Source organism: Anas acuta, chromosome 6 (assembly GCF_963932015.1).
Source record: "Anas acuta chromosome 6, bAnaAcu1.1, whole genome shotgun sequence".
Taxonomy (NCBI): domain Eukaryota; kingdom Metazoa; phylum Chordata; class Aves; order Anseriformes; family Anatidae; genus Anas; species Anas acuta.
In genome coordinates this window covers 26,884,129-26,897,211 of record NC_088984.1, presented here as the reverse complement: position 1 = coordinate 26,897,211, position 13,083 = coordinate 26,884,129, and the positions used below count along the sequence as shown (strand labels likewise).

Genomic DNA, 13,083 nt, shown 5'->3' with positions numbered 1-13,083 from the left:
TTAGACAAATGGACTTATGGGTATAATAACAGCATATAATGTACCCTGAATGTAAAATGATACAATTTGTGTGCGTTCAAGAAGAACATATCTTTGTTGAGGTCCAACATTTTACAATTTTAGTAACTTAATTCATCAGGTGTAATTCCATGAACAGAGGGCCAACTTAATAAAAGGTATAACACATTGCAGAAGTCTTTACAATAACTAGTGTCAAACTTTCTTGATAGTAGCAAAACCAACACTTATCACAGAATAAGTGGATATCACAGAATCACAGAATTTCTAAGTTGGAAGAGACCTCAAGATCATCAAGTCCAACCTCTGACCTAACGCTAACAGTCCCCACTAAACCATATCCATATCCCTAAGCTCTACATCTAAACGTCTTTTAAAGACTTCCAGGGATGGTGACTCCACCACTTCCCTGGGCAGCCTGTTCCAGTGTCTAACAACCCTTTCGGTAAATATAATTGCAGAAGTAATTCAACAACTTCACTTTCTAAAATTTTATCTTTGCTTCACAGAATGTTAGTGCTCCCTAGAATCTAACATTTGCTTTTTAGATCAGCAGGCCTCAGGAACACTTTCAAGTAGAGAACCGCACAGGGTACATTAAGATCAGACGTAACAGAGATAGCTAGAGAAGCATAGCTGCTAACTCCAAGCACAGGCTCACCCCATGACCGGAACAGACTTTTCCATTAGAACCAATGGGACAGCTGCTTATGTTCAAGGACTGAATTGGCAGGCACTTTTTGTCCAGACACATCATGTGAGGACCACATGGAGCTCCATCCTCCACATAACCTAAATCTGTATCATCATCTAAAAGAACATGAGCACCACTAGGAGAAATAAGTTTAAAGATAGTATTAGTATTATGACTGCAGTCTTTGGAAAATATTAAACATTTCAGTCTAGGTAATAAAAGTTTCATACCTTTCTCACGTCCATACATACACAAAGACAACAAAATTATCAAATTTTTCTCTCCATCCACAGGATTGACAAAGTGTTTCAGTTGTCAGACTAAACAGAGGTCTAGATAATGACCTAAATACTCAGAAGGGTACCTTAGTTTCTTGTTTGTTTTGCCAACAGTCTTTGGTGGACTGTTTTTTCTTTTTTTTTTTTTTTTCTTTGTAAATGCTGCAGATTGCTATTACTAGAAAATATTTAATAACTTCCCAGGTGATGACATTTAAATAAAAACATCAGTAGAATAATAGAAGAGTTCAGAAACATTGTTCACTCAGGTTCTAACTATATAACAGAATATTCTTAGTGTGACAGTAATGTTTCCAATGTCTTTAAATACAAATCCAGTACTGTGCACAGCAAAATAAAATCCATTTACCTGACCCTTAACTGAACTGTAACTTAACATCCAGCCACACTCTTCACAGATCTCTCCCTCTGAACCTTCACTTTCTCTATAAGTACTTATTTCTCTGAGGATATTATGTTTAACTCATGGGTCTATTTTTCCCAGAAAAATATAATGCTGAGCTTTAAATTCTGACTGTGAAGTACTGCTAATAGAGTTGAGACAGAATAATGAGGAGGGCAACCCACATTTCACCCTCTTTAAATGTGGAATATTTTCTTTTAATCAGAAGAAACAATGCTGAGAACGATAATGTTGCTGTAAGGTATCAATTACTTTTAAATCATGTATTTTTACATTTATTCTTACGACCATTCATTTAGGCTTGACAGAGCAAAATTATCTTTTACCTGCAGTCCACTATTCGTCCTTGATGATAAAATGAATTTGGGATAATTTCTCCTTGAACTTGACCGACTCGTGGAACTTTAGTAAGATTAGTGCAGAGCAAAAAGCCACAGAAAACATCACTGTAATATGAAAGCAAAAATCATGAAGTTTACTGAAATAGTATGAAATAAATTTACAAAACAGAAAGACCGGCAATGCTGCTGCTGATCACATTAAGTAATATAGGACAGTAAGTCACGCGATAGACTTTCAGAGTATAAGTGTAGAAATAAAATGCTATTTGGTGTAAATGACAAGAGGCAGAAACCAGTAGTTATGCATTCTAATGTACCAGTGCACAGTATTTACATAATGTTCACATGAACAAATTTCATCTGTGCTCTAAATATAATACAATGAAAAGGAGGCGAATTGTACACGGCTTTGTCCTATCAGACTACATTACATTTTCCTACATCTAACAGGTTGGACATCATACATTAATGTGAAGTTTATATTTTTCATTGCATTTTATTTCCCTTGCAGGACTGCAGAACCATAAATACAATCAATAAGATGATGGTGTGCATGAATTTTAGGAAAGAATCTACTTTATTTGCTGTTATTTTACATGTGCCATTCTTCAACGGAAAGGTCTCTGCTTAAAGCTTCATCACTTTCTGTAATTGCCCAGAGTCACACAAACAGCTGGATGAGTGCTAGAAACTGTATTTGTTAAAACTGCAAAGATTTTAAAAAGCTCTTCAGTTAGACCATTTTTCTGCATCTCTCTACTGACAAAAAAAAAAAAAAAAAAAAAGCTTTTACGCAAATTAGGGTTTTGGTATGCATATCAGAACACCACCATTCTTCATATATACAAAAATCCACTTAACCACTTCCTTCCTTACCTGAAATATTAATTTTCCTATCTGAAATTAATCACGTAACCCAAAAGAAAAAATAACACCATGTAACTAACATCAGTCAAATAAGGAACACACTGTTTAGCCAGTACAATTTTTATGTGTATTCCAAAAAAAAAAAAAAATCTAAAAAATTACAGAAGAGTTAGTAAATCAGGAGAAGGTTAAGCCTACCCATTAGAAATTATTGACTTGAAAAGGAAATTTAATCAAATATTCATCTAGCAATGTGCACATACAAATAACATCAGCCATTTCCTATATAGCTTGTTCAAATGTCTAATGTTCCTCTCTGGTCAAAATAAAGGTTGGAACATACTTGAAAGAGCATAACCTAGTAACAGTCTTAGAGCCACTCAAGCAAGAACACACTGTTAATTTGCAGCCTAATTTATCCCCACCAATTCTGAGGCATTTGTATATTACACATAAACCTGTGACTTTTTGCTGCCTTGTACCCCATGCTGTCTGAGAGCACAAAAATTACACAATATTATCCTTAAAACCTAGAATTCTTAAGAAATATATTGCTGAGTCACCTGTGGACTTTTCAGAAACAGACATGGAACTTTCTCAAGCTGCAAACCTTGTGAGGCAAATATTCAAAATAATACTAAACAAACTGCTGATGCATTGATGAACAAGTAGAAATATTAAACCAATAGTTTTAAAAATTAAAAATTTAAAAATTAAACCAATATATTATAAAATACCAATTGTCTCTACTAAACCACACTTAACTGTTTGCTACACTGAATCCATCGGTCTCCATCCTTTCCACAGTTTCCTTTTTTTGTGCCTTCTGTATTAAGCTTCTCATAACAAAATTTGTCAGATCCTGAGGACTCTGTTGATGAAGAAAGGAAAAGGATTGTACTTTTTAATGGTGACACAAGTGCTTTGAAAACTTGCATAACATTTAATTGCAGTTGGATCATTATTATTTTTAACACAAAACCTTATTTTTAACACAAAATCTAACCATTTGTGTATACAGAGATAGCACTTTCCACAGTGGGAACCTACATAGACAGAACTGCAATACCTACAGATGTTTTTTTCTAAATAACCCCCTATATTCAAAATCTGCTCTGAACTTTTACAAAAGTAACTGTGTTGTTTTCTCCATTTGAATTTAACTCTATTTGTTATTTGGTTCACTTCATAACATCTACACATAGTATTAATCTGCTTGTTCTCACTGCATTTATTCCTGATTTATTCCTGTTTTTCAGGAGATCAAAAATTGTATCTATGACATACAACAACACCTGATAATCAACTCTAGGTGTTGTTTTTTTTTTTTTGTTTTAGGAGTTCACACATAAATCAAGGTTGAACAGTCAGAGTGTGATTTCTACTGCTTGTTAGGAGTAAAAACCTGAACTAACAGATTTAAAACCACAATTATTTGCAAACACGCTTTTTTTCTGAAAATCAGTGAAAAAAAAGCACCACAGTTATATAGAGGATGATAAAGTAAAAACAAATAAATGTTATACAATAAATCCCTCACCTCTCAGGCTCGCCCCCTCCCCCCTCCCCCCCAAAAAACAAACAAACAAACAAAAAATCCCTCGAGTCTCAAGTAGGCATAAGCAGCAGTAGCAGTTATGGTTAGACAAAACTCAAGAAAACATTAAGTGCTAGAGTACAGAACATCCTGATAGGTCTGCTCTGCTGAACTGTCTCAAAGTCATTAAACTGAGTAGTTATCCCCTCTCAGCTGCAAGCAAACTCCATCACAAGTACAATTCTATTTTACTCAATCAGGTTTACATCTATGTTTAAATTTGTAATATGGATAATTAAATACATACTAATGTATGAATTTTCCTGAATATAGGATGATTCAACAAAGAGGGTAGGAGCAGCTTTATCATGAACCAGTGCTGGGATAAGGAAATTGACAACTACCATTAAAAGCAAAGCAGCAACAACAACAACGAACAACCTAACAACCAAAACCATGTTTGAAACTATAAAACAAAATAAATCCTGAAACCCACTTTTTTCCCTGGTAATAGTAACTCAAATTTGCTAATCTCACCTAACTCCACCAGAGTCCAGTATTTGCTGCCCTGTCTATGTCTGCAACCACATCAGGTCAGAACAATCTCACTGTCACCACTCCCAAACAAGCATGCAACCTGACATTCTGTTTGGTAATCAAGTCACAGTTTCACACTGTTGTCTACTGAGCAGAAACCTTTTAACTTACAGTGGGAAGAACAAAAAGTAAAACACTAAAAATATAAAACAAAGGCAAGAATGAAGTAGAAATAAAATACATTTAAGGTAGTAGAAGTCAACCTACTAGATCCCCAGATATATTTGCACTGATTATCTCTTGTCTTGCATTCACCGTTGTAGCAACGGCCCTAAACAAAACACAATGTTAGTAATGAGAACTGACCACTGTTTCCTTTCATTCCCCTCCCCTGAAAAAAGTCTCATTTTGATTCTTCATCCACATCTTGGAGTGTATAATAGTTTTCATGAATTTGGGTAGACGGACCACACATTTTGGCTCGGATTCTCAAAGTCAGTTGGTGTCTAATATGCACTGAAATTTCAGCAGCTGCTTTATATCTCTCATTTACATAGCTCTAAAGAACACGGATTATAATTTTATATCTACATGCAAAAATGTAAAGATACCAAGCAGATTTTACTCAAACTACAAATCATTACTATTCACAGAGTGCATTCAGCACAAATGACACTAATGTCCTAAAGACAATATCTATGCAGAAATACAGAAGACAGGATCTTTACAAAAATGAAAACTTGTATTGGGTCAAATTGTATTAATTGATGTGCAGAGATCTGAGAACATTACATACCTGATTAGAATCACAGGCATATCCATCCTGTTTATGAAGATTTGGTGGACACTGAAAAGGAGTACATTTTTTTTTTAATCATGTGTTACTGCAATCCATCAAAGGATCACATATGGAATATTCCCGGTTTTAAGTGACAATTGCAAAACATACAAAGGAGGTAGATAACATAATTACTGGAGGAATCTCTATAGCTATTTATAAAAATGAAAAAATTAACATCTTCAGCCATAAAATACGAGCTTTGATTCTAACTTTCTGCATATTCCCAATGGAAATTAAGGAGGTGAAGCAAAATAAAAAGCAAAACAGGTGTGCTCAGTAACAGGATATTTCCTAACAAACACTGTGTCTGTGTTTGTTCTCATGCGCAACACTGCCACTACATTCTCAGTCCCACTAAGAAAGTGAGAGAACAGTTAGCTGTAGCCTACCACTCTGTTGATTACAGAGCCATATTGTATTATGATCATGTTAATTGTCATGTTCTCTTGGCATTGCAAAAATTCTTGATACGAACAATTAATTAGCCCCAGAAGTCTCAGATAATTAAAGCTAGGAGTACAGCAGCATCAGTGCTTTTCTTCAACAAAAAAGGGACTGGTGAAGATTTGGAAAGGGCACGGTGCTGCAATGTACATCATAGCCAATACTTTCTGGGCAGCCATTCCAGATAAAAAAAGCCTCTCTCTCCTCCACTGAGAAGTCTCCACCTACAGAATGAAAGATTTACAATAAAATCTCACCAATAGCTACTATCTCTAAGTGTAAATGTCTCAGATGACAATATTCAAAGAGGTTACTGTTAATTTATTGTAATCTACAATACAGCCAATGCCCAAAGAGAACTATGAGATCTTATTTCTTCAAAGTTAAGAACCTGATACAGTAGGCTGCAGCAGAGTTATAAAGTTCTTATATAATCTCAGCGATAAATACTCAGTATTGAAAAGGAACATGTATGACCTAACAAGTCAAAACTACTGTGAAAATGGAAGATGTGCTGAATGTTAACTATTTAAAAGAATTCAAATTAACCTTTTGTCTGCTCTTTATTCCTGTACTTTTGAGAATTATACAAGTATTTTCAAGAGAAATGTGTACAATTTATAAAATAATCACATGTGCACTCTTAAAAACATAGCATTTTATTCCCAATTTGTTGTAATTGTCTGTATTTTCTATATCTGCATTTTAAACTTTTATTTCATGAAATCTTACTGTTATTGACTTTGAACCCATTCACATCTGCATTATATTCTTAGCAATTAAACTATAGACAAAGCAGAGAGTACAGGAGGATTTCTGACACAAATATTATACAGATATAAAAAATAAAACGAATGAGTTTTAAAAACCAACCCCCAAAAATGTCATATTCTGAGACCACTAGATTTTGTTTGCTTGCTTATATTAGTTTGTATTGCTGTATCTAAGAAATTTTGTTATAATAATAATAATAAACTCTTCCCTTCCCCGAGTACTGTTATTTGAGGGCATATGACAGAACTGATTGTCAGTCTGGGTTTTCCTCTTAAATTGGTGTGAAGCGAGTGCAAGCAAATAGCAATAGTTTGGGCAGAGAGAGCTGCATACATACCTGGCCAGAATCTCCAGTGCAGAATTCTGCAATATCACATTCATTCACTGCGTATCTACAGTCATAGCCTCGTGGAAAAAACTAGAAAATGAGGAATATAGTAAGATTATGTAACAGCAAAATTAAAGGTTCCTGTTTGGAATTACTCTTCATTTTAATGCTTTTTAAACACTAAACTCACATATATTTGTTCTTTTTTTTTTTTTGCTTGTCTAACCACAAAACAACACAACCTCAACAGCTATTTCAAAGTGTTGAAAAATGTTCCAGTTTCTTAATCTTTTAAAGGCTAAAATGCAGTATGTAATACTTCCAAAATATATATATTTTTTTGTAATCTATGATAGATAAATAAAAATAAATGTCATTTTTACATGAACACGAATCTAATGCAACTATTATTCCCTTTATATTTGGTGCAGTAACCACTGGAATATTGTCTGGAATAACAGTCTCAGCCTATATTTGAGCTGTTTTCTCTTCATTGTCCATAAATTACACTTGCAACTTTAACAAGTGCATAACTTCCGCAAACAACTGAGAAGAACAATAGATACAATGCAAGAACACTCACAAGACATGATGTATTACAGCAGGGTCCATCACTACAATGAGCTCCATTAGAAAGAGAGCACTTCTTACAACAGTCTGAATAGCATTCCTGAAGAAAATAGTAAGTGATCTTTTTAATTTCCCATTTTAAATATTTTTCCCAATCTTTCCAACCAACTATAATGTACCAGCAGACAAAAGATTCACTTTAGCACTAATGACTTGAAATTATCAGCTGAAAATATCCTTTGCAATGCTCAAATTGTAAAGTAAGAGGAAAATGGTGACATACATGCTATATTAATAAGTAGATTCACACTTTCCGAAGCCTCTACACAGGTGGGGAATAGCCTGTACCAATGCATACTGTGTAGTCAAATTGTGTTAAAAAACAATTAAGAAAACTAATTATATTTGTAACTATAGTTAATTACTAGAACTAGGTCTCAAGGCTATAGGACAGATTTTTGGAAAAAAAAAAAAAAAGTTCCATAATATTTCTACATTAGAGAATAAAACAAAAGCTTACTCGTTGTCTGAACAAAGACACGTATTTCCAGAACACTGATGAGGAACCTAACACTCCAGGTACACTACCCAGGCAAAGGAAAGGGGTAAACATTTCTACAGCGCAATGCAAAATATGCTAGAAAACAGTAACTCTTTTTCATTAAAATGACAGGAAGACTGTTCTGAGTATAGACTTTACTTTTGCACTCATTCTCACTGGAAAAAAATATTTTAACAGTCCTTTAATTAATTTGTTCCATAGTAAAAGGCAAAACAGATTAATTTCCATAACCCTTCCTCCTCTCTTACTGATCATATAAATTATCTTAATGTATTTTGTGAGGCAGACTTGCAGAATAGGATATAAGAACTCTCTACTTGCCATTCGGAAACCACAATCACATTCTTCTCCTGCTTCCACGTATCCATTTCCACACTCAGTAGTTTCAAAGAGCTGAAAGCAAAAGAGCACCCCCGAGCCCCCGGCCCCAAAAGTAAGAATAAAAATAGTATCAAATGACTTTTCTATCATACATAGCCCATCTCTGCAATGCTACAGACACACTCTCACACAGAGAATATATCCCTTACTACAGTGATAGGGCATGCTGCATGGCTTTCAAGTGCAGCTAGTCAGAATCATGCAGACATGAAATACAATATGGCTAAACCACCTGTCTGCTAGCCCTCTTTAAGAGAATATTCACCCCAAAAAAATATAAACTGAGACAGTAAAATAGATCACAAAGTGGTAACTTCGTTCTAATTTCATGGACTTGCATAATTTGACAATTCCTTTAAGAAAACAGACAGTAATATGATCTCTAGGATCTACTCAGGCACCCATACTTGCTCCTGCAATTACCTTCCATCTATTCCAGTGTAACGTGTTCATGCGTGAAAATAATAACACTAAGAAATACAATTAAAAATACCTGGTCTATTGTGTGTATAGCTAAGTTGGAATAACAAAGATAAATATAAATTGTGCTATAAATTCTGCTGGTAAGGTCTGATTGGTAAATTCTATTATAATCAAGTCAGGCAGAGAAGAGCTTAATTGTATAACATTGCTTTAAAACTCCTAAAAAAAAAAAAAAAAAAAAAGAAAATAAAAAGAGGAACAATATTACCTCATTAAAAAGAAAGAAAATATTTTCTTTTTCTTGCATAAACTGCATAGATAATCAACAGCACCTGTAATTTTGGGTGCTGGACGCAAAACTAAACTGAAACAATAACCATATGTACTTTTCTTTAGTAGCAATGTCAACATGATTGAGAAAACCATTTTTTCTTTCTCTATATAAGCCATTGTTATTTCTATGCTTCTGTGGAAACATCAACATCTGATATTCTGAACCTGAAATTTAGTTCTCTATCAAACAGACCTGGTTATTTCACCTGCAGCTGGTAAGATAATGCAAAGGGGTCAATCAGAGAATTTCAAGAACAAAAGCAAACAAACTTCCTGTGACATTACACAAACACCATCAAATGTTCCTATGTGTCACAGACTCAAATTAAGCTCAAACTAAAAATGACATCATGGTGACTGCTTAACGCAACTACATTTTAATTATCTCAAGATTAAGTACGCTATTTTCCACCTCACTTACCTACCTCCAAATAGTAAGACTCAAAATGATGTATGATTTTTTTCCCTAAAGACCTTTAATTTTGAAGTTGTGAAACACTAACACAGATAACATATAAAGATAATTCAACCATTCTCCTGGGAGCATTTTCATTGAAGTAAACTGCATTTTTATTCTACATGAAATTTCACAATTACTTCCCATTACCTTATCATCATCCTATTTTAATCACAAAAATGAATTTTTTTTCTTTCTCCCCACTTACTCTTTTCTGTAACAATTCTCCCACTCTTATTCTACAAGCAAAAACTGCTACCCTAGGAAAAGATTCAAAACACTCTAAGAAGAACATTTTTTTTGTTAATTGTACAAGGTAATGGTCCCCAAAGGATATAGCACAGCAAACAGAACAGTCTGGTAGTCCATGCAGTATTAAATTCTACAAGGACAGCAAGTTTGACATTGTCATTAAATAGAGTATTAATACTTCAGATTGATCTTACATTGCAAAAAATGCCACATGGAGTATTTTTACACTACTTAGTTGCTTTAGAGGGATGTCATGTTCATATCGCCTTAGGAAGAAAGAAAAAAAATGACCTTGATTTTTTTTGAAGAAAAAAAAAAAAAGGAATGTGGATGGTACAAGGAAATTGTTATAAATTATTTGTTAGCTCTATACCTGAAATAAAATGAAATTAACTTCAACAGTACTGCTACTCTCTATATGATGCTAAATTTGTTGATTTGCCAATTACCACATTAGGAATTAAATTCCTTTTAACAACGTCAAGCAAAGATCCCAAGAATAGACTAGATGTGCTATACAAACTCAATTCTGGATTTATTTTGCACTACTTTCAGATTAATAGGTAGAACATTTATTCTAAAATGGGATGCATCTAGCTACGCAAATCAACTGCAAGATTTGTCATTATTTGAGCATGAAGAATTAATGGAAAACAAGTTGCATGATTCCTCAAGACTATTTTTAAATGTTATGGATGAACATTCAGCTAATTACAAGTAACCTCAGAAAATACCCACACAGATATTTTGACAAATCTGAAACCAGATGGGTGTTAGTGGAACAATTACATTCTCATTATAATGTGTTGGTAGTCACCACCTCTGCTAAACATTTATTACCTTTGTTGGCCTGTTGAAAAGACAAGCACCTCCCCCACGAAGTAAAAATTCTTTGTATTCTGCAATGCTGCACTTGGAGAATTTCCTGGAATGATAAACCCTAAAATAGCAAAGAATTAGCTGAGTAAATGCATCAACAGTTACTGGAAAAGGGCAGAGGGGTCATAACATTTTTTACACTGTAAATCCCTGTTTCTTACAGCCACTGTGTATTGTCAGTTCAGATTTATATTTCAAACAATAAAATCAGAATGAAAGAAAAAGATTTTTAGAACTGTTTGCATTTTTGTATCTCTATTATATAGATCTATGGTCTATCTATGGATACCATGGTCTTCGAATCTTCTTAATAATATGAAACCACATTATCATAAAAAGCTGCTATGCACCCTCTTGATTGCATGCATAATCCAACTGCTTTATGGTTTGTTTCGCTGCAACTTCAGTTTAAATAATGGATTACATTCCTGATCCCTGTTTTCATGCCAGGGTTTTAAAACTGTTCAAGTCATCTGATCCTGTTAATAAGGTTGATTTTTTAAAGCAAAAAGAATTCATAGCCATTTGTAGCTGCACAGGGTCAGAATAAATAAAAACAACAAACTTTTCCCAAATCTCATCTCAGACTTTGGCCCTGAGAAAATACCCAGGAAAGCATCCAGAACAGCAGTGTACTACTATTGACAGAATATTTTTCCATCTTTCAACAATTTTCTGCGCAAGGACTTGCTTGGGAAGCCTTGTTTAATCTTATTTAAAAATCTTCATTGTATTTTCTCCCTCATTTACTATGCTGATTATGATGGCTTCTCTCCTATCTCCTGTTCTCCATCTCTTTCCCATCCTGATGAAAACAGATTTTATTAGTCATTTCTTATATAGAAACCATCAAATAACTTTAAAAGCCATGTTTTGAGATCTGGGAATCAGAACTATTCACACTGAAAGATGGGGGGTAACAGTGCTGTAAGGATGTTCTCCATTCCTTCCCCAAATGTTATTGGAAAAGGGTGCTTTGCTTGACTGCTATTGAGCTGACATTTCCCCAATGAACTATTGTGTAAAAATAAAAGGTATTCTGGTACTGATGGATTTAAGTGAAAGGCTTTACACTGCAGCTAATTATTTACCTATTTCGCTTTTATTATTTAATATTTTAAGTGTAATATTATTTATTACGCTTATATTATTACTTTATTATTTAATATTTTAAGTGTAATATTTTACATTACACTTCTTTTTCAGCTTCTGGGTGACTATAATCTGCTTCTAGCAATTTTTTACTGTTACTTTATCTGCAGAAGAGGTTTGTTCCACAACATCTTCTACTGACATTTCCATCTGATACAGCTACTTTGATGAGTTCACCATGAGACTGAAGCTAGTATCTATTCTGATCTATGCCTTACTTCGTATTACAGAAACAAACATTCTGTAATTCTCTGCTGCATTCATAAGGTAGCTGGCAAACATAAGCTCACAGGAAAGCCGCACAGTAATTCTACTGCAGAATCAAATTCCAGATAACATATATGAACAAACTAAGCTCCTTCTGTCTTATTTATAACTAATTTTCTCCAGGATTTTTGCAGTGGGAAAGAATTCTGCAGGAAGGGACCTCAGGACTCAAAAACCTGTTTCAGAAGTTCTCCTTTTCTGCCAAATTGCTTACAATACAAAGAAAGAATACAATATAAAGAAAAGAATCTTTGGCAGTGTGTAGAGTGCAATGAAATTTGGTCTTGTCCTATATAGATATGCTTCCCCCTCAGACTTTAATGACTGTATAGTTAAGGATTGAGAGCACTTGCTGAAAGCAATCAGCTTTCTACTTTTATTCATTTGAACAGAAGAGAGATCTGCTCATTCAAAATTAGAATTTTGAAGGAAATGGAAAAAAATAAAATTATGAAGAAAATAGAAATATCACTTATCAAAACTGTATTGCGATGGTTTTCAACTGTATGGAAAAAGTACGGGTTTATTTAATTGAAAATGCACATTCTTTACTCTTGAATCATCTTAAGTGTAACAAACCATTGGAGAATAACTCTCCTATGAACTCCAGAATCTAAGATTTATTGCCATTTTAGGAAGATATTCATAACAAAAAAAATAGAAAAGAAGAAACCAATTATCCTAATGATTGGGCTACTAGATTTTCATTTATTGGTAGTAAAAC

At 33.9% G+C, this 13,083-nt stretch overlaps 1 protein-coding gene across 12 annotated transcripts in view; it reads right to left on the bottom strand.

Moving 5' to 3' along the window:
* Positions 1–13,083, bottom strand: part of ADAM23 (ADAM metallopeptidase domain 23) — a 73,664-nt gene that overhangs the window by 19,974 nt on the left and 40,607 nt on the right. For 11 of the 12 annotated variants that reach the window (XR_011097677.1, XR_011097678.1, XR_011097679.1 and 8 more), the window contains 9 exons: positions 10,902–11,001; positions 8,537–8,608; positions 7,667–7,753; positions 7,093–7,173; positions 5,493–5,543; positions 4,964–5,027; positions 3,388–3,493; positions 1,741–1,860; positions 680–848 (listed from right to left, as the gene is read on the bottom strand). Coding sequence is in view for 9 of the 12 variants with exons in the window: in XM_068685950.1 (XP_068542051.1) it covers positions 680–848; positions 1,741–1,860; positions 3,388–3,493; positions 4,964–5,027; positions 5,493–5,543; positions 7,093–7,173; positions 7,667–7,753; positions 8,537–8,608; positions 10,902–11,001 (850 nt within the window). In the remaining 3 variants the exon portion in view is untranslated. The remainder of the gene's footprint in view (positions 1–679; positions 849–1,740; positions 1,861–3,387; positions 3,494–4,963; positions 5,028–5,492; positions 5,544–7,092; positions 7,174–7,666; positions 7,754–8,536; positions 8,609–10,901; positions 11,002–13,083) is intronic. The other variant, XM_068685951.1, reaches the window with a different exon arrangement.